The following is a 10,094-nucleotide window of genomic DNA, read 5'->3' on the forward strand; positions in this document are numbered from 1 at the left end:
CTGCAAAGGATAAGGCATATGCATATTCAACAAAATAAGCTCCAATAAAATAAGTATGTGTATGTACATCAGTTTACACCGCAGCATATGCACACGAACAAGGAGAACAGACAGGACATAAGCGCAATATTTGTTTCAATGGAAGAAGGGTGCTTCTAAAATTTTGTAGAAAAAACAAACTCATCATTTTTCATGAACATTGCACACAAACAGGGGCGGATAGTCTCATAGTCATAGGCGCGCGCCGCGCGGTCCAAACAATTTACTACACGGATACGTGGAGAATCAGCTAGTTTTATGCATGCCACTTCAAAGCACAAAAGCGTTGCTCTATCAAATATTCAGGCTTCATTCGAGACTGTAAATCTTTTCGATTTTTTTTAGACTGTAAATATGATGAGAGGCAAATTTGGAAAAGAAGTATGCGCGCTCCAAAAAGCTAGGACGGGAGATAATGGCGCACCTCTGCTCGATCGGCCGGAGCGCAGAGCACGACGATCGACCTTCCCTCCAACGTGCGGTTCTGCCGGGGCGGCGGTGTGTGAGAGCTCTGGAAGTGTGTGAGTTGGATGCTCAGCAGGCCAAGGCACCTGGGGTTTATAAACACTCTCACAGCATCGTCACATCCACACACTTTCGGTTGCATTTGGCATCACCACACCTTAATTATCTCAATTCTTTTATTTGTTTTTTTGCGGGGGATTGCAGCGAAGACCTTGAGTCGATCGTCGAGCTTGCCGCTCTTCATCTTCTCACACCCGTCGCTTGCGTCGCTGTTTGAGCTGGACGGACAGGATTGTTGCGTCATGTCCAGGCTCGAATCCTGGTGGTAGTGGGTCTATCGCTTGTCCCGGCTCAATGCTTTTCCGCAGCGGAGTGCGACCTGTCTCGGCGATGTCTACACGGACAAACTTTTTCTTTTTCGGAAACACTAATGCTCACATGTATGAGTGTTTGCATCTCGCCCACACGCGTGGATCCGCGTCCGTTTATGGGTGCACGAATCTTGGCACCACGTAGAACTGGGCTGGTGTGCGGGCATTCATTCGGTGTGTGGGCATTTGCCATCTCGCCCACACGGAGGGGCCGGTGTGTGGGCGTTTAGCAGTTCGCCCACACGCCAGTTTTTACTCATGCAGAAGGGCTGGGGTGTAGGCATTTGCCATCTCGCCCACACGCCCGTCTCCTCTCCCACACCCAAGCTGCCAGTTGCCATGCGTTTTGCAGTGTACATGTCAACTGCCCTAGTGTGCTTATAAGCAGATGGCAACTCTCTCTTTTTTTTTACCCGAACATGTCAGTTGCCATGTGTTTTGCAGGGTACACGGCAACTGCCCTAGTGTGCTTGTAAGCAGATGGCAACTCTCTATTTTACCCGAACATGTTGTTTTGCCATGTCTTTTTGTAGTGCTACACGTCAACTGCCTAGTGTTAGTAGGTGGCAACTCCTAAAGTTTTCAAATCATGGCAACTGTAGTAAACCAGACCATACATGGCAACAGCTGCAGTTGTCCAAAATGACATCTGGCACTTGACCTGAGATGGCAACTGCAGTTGAGCAACCATGGCAACTGTAGTTGTCCGGCATGGCAACTGTAGTTCAGCGACATGGCAACTGCAGTTAAACGGACATTGAAGAGGGTCCGGACCATGGCAACTGCGGGGACGCATGATGACTGTCACGCGGGGCGTGCTGGACCATGAGGTAGGTGGCTGAGAGAGGTCGTGTGGGCGTTATGCATTTTGCCCACACGTAGGCGTGTGAGAAGGACCGCAAGAAAAAAAAAAGCGTGTGGGCGCTAATTGTTTTGCCCACACGTAGGCGTGTGGGCTGGTGACACCACGCAAAACGTGTAGGCAGACCCCTTAATGCCCACACGTATGGCATTTATCGTCGTCCTTCTTTTTTGACAATCTTTGCACGTACAGGCAACGGTTTACTAGTCCAAGATTCTCGTTTTCCAGTTGGGTTGTGATTTTATTTTATTTGTGAACTTTTTTTTCAAGAGAAAGTTTCATCTATTCATCAGTTATGATAGTACAACAATAGAGGTCATAAAAATTACAATCAGGTCCATGGACCACCTAGCGACGACTACAAGAATTGAAGCAAGCGAAGGCGCACCGCCGTCATCGTCCCTCTCTCATTGGAGCCAGGCAAACCTTGTCGTAGTAGACAGTCGAAAAGTCGTCATGCTAAGGCTCCAAAGGACCAATACACCAGAGCAACAATCATCACCGATGAAGAGAGTTATAGATCAGAATTCGGAAAGATCAAACCTATAACCACGCGAATGAAGACGAACAAAAACTTGATCCAAATAGATCCAACGAAGACCAACATCGCCCGAATACGGAGAGATTCAACGGAGACACAGCCCCACGTGGGAGACATTATTGTTACTGAGGGACATCGTCACCGCCGGACAACCACTGGCTGCTATTTTCCGCCCGTCAGATTCAACTATGGTCCATCGCTGATGACCGCTCAGCTATGAACTGTTTTTAGTAATGTAACTGACCTCAGTACCCAAACGTATGTACCCACTGCCTCGGTTAGTTTGTTTTCTAGACCGGTCACCATCGCCGCTCCAGTGGTGTTACCCAGTATGACGGGGAGTATGAATAATCTTACGTGAATCTGATCAATACAAAGTCAGGCACTTCAGAAAATTGCATTAGGCTGGTCATGGTGGGAAGTAACTTAGACTAGTGTCATATGCATGACGCTAGTCTAAGTTACTACCTTCATAATGCAAAGTAACATGATAGTAGTGTCATAGGCCCTGTTTGGATACTCTAACTCAGTTAGAGGTTAGAGTTAGATTCTAACCCTGAACTAACCCTGAACTAACTCTAATCAAAGAGTTGTTTGGATGGTATGGTTAGATTGAAAATAAATGCTCTTTCTCAATCATTTGACTACTCTAGACCCTATTTCCTGCCGGATTTGGTGTGGCCTCCTCCCGCTCACAATTGACATAAACAAGTTATCTTTACAAATCGAGGGTCCAAAACATGATAAATTTTATTTTGTCCATACAAATGAGATGTCCCACTCAAACATACAAGTCGCCAATCAAGCTTCACAAAAAAATTACACTACATAGGAGGTACTGATACATCAGTAGCTGAACCCCAAAAGCTGCCACGATCATCAATTACTCAGGAGGTACTGATACATAGTATACTGAATAACAAGCATGCGGTTCCACTTTTACATAAGCATTTTATAACGACGATTGTGATACACAGGACAGGAGTACCTTCATTTTAGGCAACGCACTGTAAGTAAATAGAAAAAACAAAGAACAACCTCAGCCCCCACCTTTCTTCACATGCCTGTATTGCAACCATTTAGCAATGATAGTAGAAAACGAAACGCATCAGAAGGAATTGAGGTACAAAGTATCCTATAAAATCCAAGCATCACAAGTACTTAATTAGGACAATAATAAGCATGAAGGTTTGCTTTCCTTCACCACCTGAATCTGAACAATAGCACAAAGCACACTCAACATTGCATGTATAATAGTCTTCCTTCTTCAGAAAATTCATGAAATAGATTGGTCATTTAGCAACCAGAGCACATGAACGAAATTACAGAAATTCATGAAATAGAATGGCCATCTAGCAACTAGAGCAACCAGAGCACATGAGCGAAATATGGCCGTGAGAAGGAACCCTCGAACTCACCCCTGGTAGATGAGCTGCGAGCGGCGATCGGAGGAGGGCGAGCGGCGGCCGGTGAGGAGGGAGCGGCGCGAGCGGCGGCCGGAGAAGGGCGAGCGGTGGCCGGAGGAGGGCGAGGGCGGCCGGAGGAGGGTGAGCGGGGCCAGAGGAGGGCGCTCCCGGGGTTCCGCCAGCGAGGCGCTATGCCTGGGCGAGCGGCGAGGCGCTGCGCTGGGCGAGCTGCGCGATGGGGAGGAGGCGTGCGAGGTGGGTGGGGAGGAGGGATCTGGTGCGGGAGGGGTTAGTTGTTTTACTATTTTTTTAGTGGGCCCAGGAAAACTAACCCAAATAAGCTCCTCTAGTGTGGGCTAGTTTTTTGGGGTGGGTTAGATCCAACTAACCCAAACTAACCCATCATGTTTGGATCCTTTTGGGTTATTTGAGCCCCAACTAACTAAAACTAACTCTAACTTAGGGATCCAAACAGAGCCATAGATGGCTTCATTTATTATTTTGTAGACTCATCTTGTCTTGGGAAGCGCTATGTTACAGTAACATATTATGTTACCACCTCACATTAAATACTTGCCACATAAGCAAAAATTTCTTGAAATGCATTATGTTACTAGCTAAGTTACTCCCACTATGACTAGCCTTACAAAGTTGATGATACAATAACGACCCCGGCCATTTCTTCCCATCAAAGTTGGTCCACAGTAATTTTTGCTTCAGAGAAGGTGTAGGATCGATACGGTCAATTTTCTGATCGAAGGAGGCACACCTACATATATAGGGTGCTCGTGCTTCAAGATACTGATTCCTCCCTTTCTTCGCTACACATTCATCTCTGATCTCTGGCCTTCATTACTCACAATCAAAGACGTATCATCGCCCTAACTAATTCGTACTGTCCATGCATGATGTATCACTCCCCGTCCCCGGCCTTGTATTTATAGGGAGCCAAATTATCGACGAGGGACACAAACACACACTGTTACGGCCCAGCCTACAGCCCCCACCGCACCAGCCTACACCAGCGGTCAGGCCCAAGAGAAGAACGGACGAGCCCGCAAGCCCAGCAAGCGGTACGGAGGCCCAGAATGGACGACCTAGCTACTTAAGCTAGCGGGGGCACTGGACAGAGGCAGGCAGAAACGAGACACTGGCGGCGGCGGCTCTCACTCCCGATCCCTTTCTTCCTTGTATCCCATGAACCCTAGATCGAAAAACCTCCAATTCCTCTGTACTCCGCCTGTGATTGAGTTAAATTACCTAGTGGGAGCGTAACATTTGGTATCAGCAGCCTTTCCACCCACCACCTCAACCCTGGCCGGTTGATTTCCTTCGATCATCCAAACCCATCGCGGCAAGACCACCGCCATGGAGGAGACCAACAAGGCCCTGGCCGGTCTGACGGCGGCGATCAGCGGCATATCGTCCCAGATCGGTGAGATCCACCCCATCGTCCTCGAGCTCCAGGGGTGGCGACCAGCCGTCGAGCGCTCGGTGCTTGATCCGGCACCAGCGGCGGCTACGGAGCTGGCGCATCCGATTCGTCTCACGGATATGCCTCCACTCCTTCCGTCGACAACCGCACCGCCGCTCAAGCCTTCCTCGATCGCGGACGCGTGTCTTCCTCAACCCAGCGAGCGCCTCTTGCCTCGCAGTGGTGACGTCCATGGGCCCGTTGGCCACAACAGGACTCAAGATCACCGGGGGTTGTCGCCGGGGGAACGGACCCCGCGGGCACCTCCGGTCACGGGTATGGCCGATTTCCACCCTTTTGCTGCAGAGATTTCGTTTATGGGAGAGCGTCAGTTCGGATTCAGCCGATTTCCACCTCCCCCATGTTTTGAATTTCCTCTGTTCGATGGCGATGGTCCACGAGCATGGCGTCTGAAGTGTGAGGCGTATTTCAGAATCTGTACACTTAGTCCTGACACTTGGGTGAGTTGTGCAGCGATGTATTTCATTGATGGGGCACTGTCTTGGTTGCAGTCCACCAGGGCGCACCTTATCTATACAGATTGGGGTGCATTTGCAGAGGCAGTGTGTGCACAGTTTGGGAGAGAGGAATTCCAGTCTCTGTTGCGACAATTCAATCGTCTGCAGCAGAGTGGTTCCGTGACTGAATATGCAGAGAAGTTCACCCAGTTCATGCACAATTTAGTGGCCCATCATGAATCATGGGAGCCATCTTATTTCATTACGCATTTTATTGATGGGTTACAGAAAGATATACGTGCTGCTGTAGTTTTACATCGACCCAAGACTCTCAATACTGCCGTCGATCTTGCTTGTTTACAGGAGGAAGTGCTGGAAGCTATGCGCAAAGAAGATAGGAGGGAGGATCGTCGGCACTCGGCACCGGCTACGTTCCGACGAGTGCCACGCACAGCCCTTCCTCTGCCACCGCCACCAGCAGCTGCGCCGACCAAGTCAGCGCTACCAATGGAGGGGCGCAGCGCGGATCGTCGCGCACTGGAAGCGGCGCACCCTCAACCAACAGAAGACAAGATTGCAGCCCTCCGTGCGTACCGACGCGCCCGCGGGCTCTGTTTCACCTGTGGCGAGCGCTCGGGGCGCGATCATCGCTGTGGGCCGACCGTCCAGCTGCACGTGGTTGAGGAGCTTCTCGCCATGATGCACAGCGAATCGGTGGACATCAGTGAACCAAGCGCGCGTGACGACGCAGTCAGCGATCGGAGCGCGGACTGCTGCGTCATCTCCAAGGAGGCACTCGACGGAGGGGAATCCCCCACCACCATGCGTCTCCACGGCTGGGTGCAAGGGCGCGAGGTTTTGATGCTCGTCGACTCTGGCTCGTCCCACAGTTTCATCTGTGAGTCGCTCGCCACACAACTACAAGGCGTGGTCAAGGCCAAGCATCCTCTGACGGTGCGCGTGGCCAACGGAGGCGTCATGCGATGCGACCAGGAGCCGCCGGCGTGCCCATGGCAAACCCACGGGGTCACCTTCGACACCAACCTTAAGGTGCTCCCATTGGGTTGCTACGACGTCATCCTTGGCATCGACTGGCTTGCACAGCATAGCCCAATGAAGGTGCATTGGCTCGAGAAGACGATGGACTTTGACTACAAGGGCGACACGGTCCACCTCCAAGGTGCTTGAGCGAATATCAGCCAGTGCCACCACCTATCAAGCGACGAGCTCACTGAGTTGTTGCAGCGCTCGGGTGTCGCGCGCATGGTTCAGTTGTACGCTGCAGAGCAAGGGGAGCCAATCATCACCGAAGTGCCGGTGCCTGCTGAAGTTGAGGCCCTGATCAGCGAGTTTGGACACCTGTTTGAGGAACCTAAAGGACTACCACCACAGCGCTCTTTCGATCACACAATTCCTCTCCTGCCCGGGGCGAAACGTGTCAACGTGCGCCCATATCGATATAGCCCGGCCCAGAAAGATGAGATTGAGAAACAGGTTGCAGACTTGCTTGCCCAAGGTATCATCACGCCCAGCTCCAGCCCCTTCGCTTCACCAGTGCTGCTCGTTCAGAAGAAGGATTTGTCTTGGCGTTTCTGCGTGGACTACCGACAACTCAATGCGGTGACAGTTAAGAACCGCTACCCTCTGCCTGTCATCGACGAGCTACTGGACGAGCTGGCTGGTTCCACGCTGTTCACCAGTCTAGATCTCCGGGCCGGATATCATCAGATTCGTATGAAGCCTGAGGATGAACAAAGACCGCTTTCAAGACCCACCATGGCCACTTTGAGTTCAAGGTTTTGGCGTACGGCCTCACGGGGGGACCGACGACTTTCCAAGGAGGAATGAACATAGTGTTGGCTCTAGTGAACCGCAAGGGGGTACTGGTCTTTATTGACGACATCCTAGTGCATAGCGCCACATTGAAGCAACACTGTGAGCGGCTGAGAGAAGTGTTCCAGCTACTCGACAAGCACCAGCTGAAGATCAAGATGAGCAAGTGCACCTTTGCCAGGCCAAGTCTGCTGTACTTGGGGCATGAAATCAGTGGAGATGGAGTCCGCACTGACCATAAAAACATTGCTGCAGTAGCAAAATGGCCAACACCAACCACCGTCAAGGAGGTACGCGGTTTCCTCGGTCTCGCGGGGTATTATCGCAAGTTCGCGAGGAACTTTGGCATCACCAGCCGCCCACTAACAGACCTGCTCAAGAAGAACACAGTATTTCGATGGACTGAGTTGGAGGAAACAGCTTTCCAGGAACTTAAAAGAGCACTGATAACTGCTCCAGTGTTAGCACTGCCGGATTTCAAGGTCCAATTCGAACTGGAAACAGATGCGTCGGACAAAGGCATCGGTGCCGTCCTGAAACAAGGCAAACACCCGGTGGCTTTCTTGAGCAAGGCTTTGGGTCCACGTAACAGCGCCTTGTCCACATATGAGAAGGAAGGGCTGGCGATCCTCTTGGCGGTCGAGCATTGGCGGCAGTACTTGCAGAACGACGAGTTCCTGATCCATACTGACCAGCTAAGCTTAGTGCACCTTGAAGACCAACGGTTGGCGACACCTTGGCAGCAAAAGATCATGTCCAAGCTCCTCGGCCTGCGCTACCGCATCGTCTACAAAAGAGGTGTGGACAATCGCGTGGCAGATGCTTTATCCCGACGCCCGGGACCCCCACAAGGAGATCTTGCATCGATCACGGTAACGGTGCCGGCTTGGTTAGACTCAGTTCAGCAGGGTTACAATGAAGACCCTATGGCACAAAGATGGCTGGCTCGTCTAGCTACAGGGGCAACCAACAAGGACGGCTTCACTTTGGACTCGGGTATCATCAAGCAGCATGGACGGGTGCGATTGGAGGGCACTCTGGTTTCAACGTCACATACAAGCGAGTGCGGCGGCTGTTCACTTGGCCAGGGATGAAACAACACGTCAGACTGTTCGTTGAAGATTGCCAGATTTGCAAGCAAGCCAAGCCGGAATGAGTCAGGTACCCGGGGCTCCTAGAACCCTTACCCGTGCCTACACAAGCCTGGGAGGTCATCACTATGGATTTTGTTGAAGGTTTGCCGCAATCAGCCAGATACAACAGCATATTAGTGGTGGTAGACAAGTTCTCGCGACTAGCCCATTTCATTCCATTGTCGCACCCGTTCACTGCATTCCAAGTGGCTCAGGCTTTCGTCAACAACATCTACAAGCTCCACGGATTGCCAGCATCGATTGTATCCGACCGAGACCCTATCTTCACAAGCATCATGTGGAAGGAGTTGTTCCGTCTGACGCACACTGAACTACGCATGAGCACGGCTCGCCACCCGCAGACGGATGGGCAGTCATAGCGAGTAAACCAGTGTCTCGAGACTTACTTGAGGTGTTTTGTCCATGCATGCCCAACCAAGTGGTCCCAATGGCTGCCTCTAGCTGAATTCTGGTACAATACCTCACCACACTCTGCCTTGGGGACGTCCCCTTTCGAGGCTCTGTACGGGCACGCGCCAAGGTTCTTTGGCATCGATGACCCACTGTCCTGCGCTGCACCGGATCTAGAGGATTGGCTGCAAGACCGAGCGTAGAAGGCCTTGCTTCGTCAGCACCTGCTTCGAGCGCGGCAACAGATGAAAGACTCTGCAGACAAGAAAAGATCAGTGCGCGTGTTCGCGGTGGATGATTGGGTGTTTCCGAAGATCCAACCCTACATCCAACGGTCGCTGGACACGAGAGCTAACCAAAAACTTTCCTTCAAATATTTTGGTCCGTTTCAGGTGGTGCAACGGGTCGGCCAAGTCGCCTACAAGCTTCAACTTCCCGCCTTGTGCAGCATTCATCCAGTTTTCCATGTATCTCAACTGCAGCGAGCACTTCCTCCGTCAGAACAGGCGCTGGAGGAGCTACCAGCTAAAGCAGCATCCAGTCCCGAGCCAGTGGAAGTTCTGGGCACTCGTCTCCACCGCCGTGGCAAGAACCAAGTCCCGCAAGTTCTCATCCGCTGGACTGATCAACCAGCGTCCCTGGCGACATGGGAGGACCGGGACGAGCTGCAACACCATTATCCAGAAGCTCCAACTTGGGGACAAGCTGGTTCTCAAGAAGGGGAGACTGTTACGGCCCAGCCTACAGCCCCTACCGCACCAGCCCACACCAGTGGTTAGGCCCAAGAGAAGAACGGACGAGCCTGCAAGCCCAGCAAGCGGTACGGAGGCCCAGAATGGACGACCTAGCTACTTAAGCTAGCGGGGGCACCGGACAGAGGCAGGCAGAAACGAGACACTGGCGGCGGCGGCTCTCACTCCCGATCCCTTTCTTCCTTGTATCCCATGAACCCTAAATCGAAAAACCTCCAATTCCTCTGTACTCCGCCTGTGATTGAGTTAAATTACCTAGTGGGAGCGTAACACACACCGCAACAAAGAAACTAGTAAGAAAGAAAAACTATGGCATCCAAAGCATTGGCAGGTCTGGTGGTCCTTGTAC

At 51.6% G+C, this 10,094-nt stretch overlaps 1 protein-coding gene across 1 annotated transcript; it reads left to right on the forward strand.

Annotated features, from left to right (window-relative positions):
• Positions 1-9,238: 9,238 nt before the first annotated feature.
• Positions 9,239-9,772, forward strand: LOC141023160 (uncharacterized). Its single transcript, XM_073499494.1, has one exon. It carries the CDS (start codon positions 9,239-9,241, stop codon positions 9,770-9,772), a length of 534 nt encoding a protein of 177 aa, XP_073355595.1.
• The last annotated feature ends 322 nt before the right edge of the window (positions 9,773-10,094 follow it).

This window comes from Aegilops tauschii, chromosome 5 (assembly GCF_002575655.3).
Source record: "Aegilops tauschii subsp. strangulata cultivar AL8/78 chromosome 5, Aet v6.0, whole genome shotgun sequence".
NCBI classification, from domain to species: Eukaryota; Viridiplantae; Streptophyta; class Magnoliopsida; order Poales; family Poaceae; genus Aegilops; species Aegilops tauschii.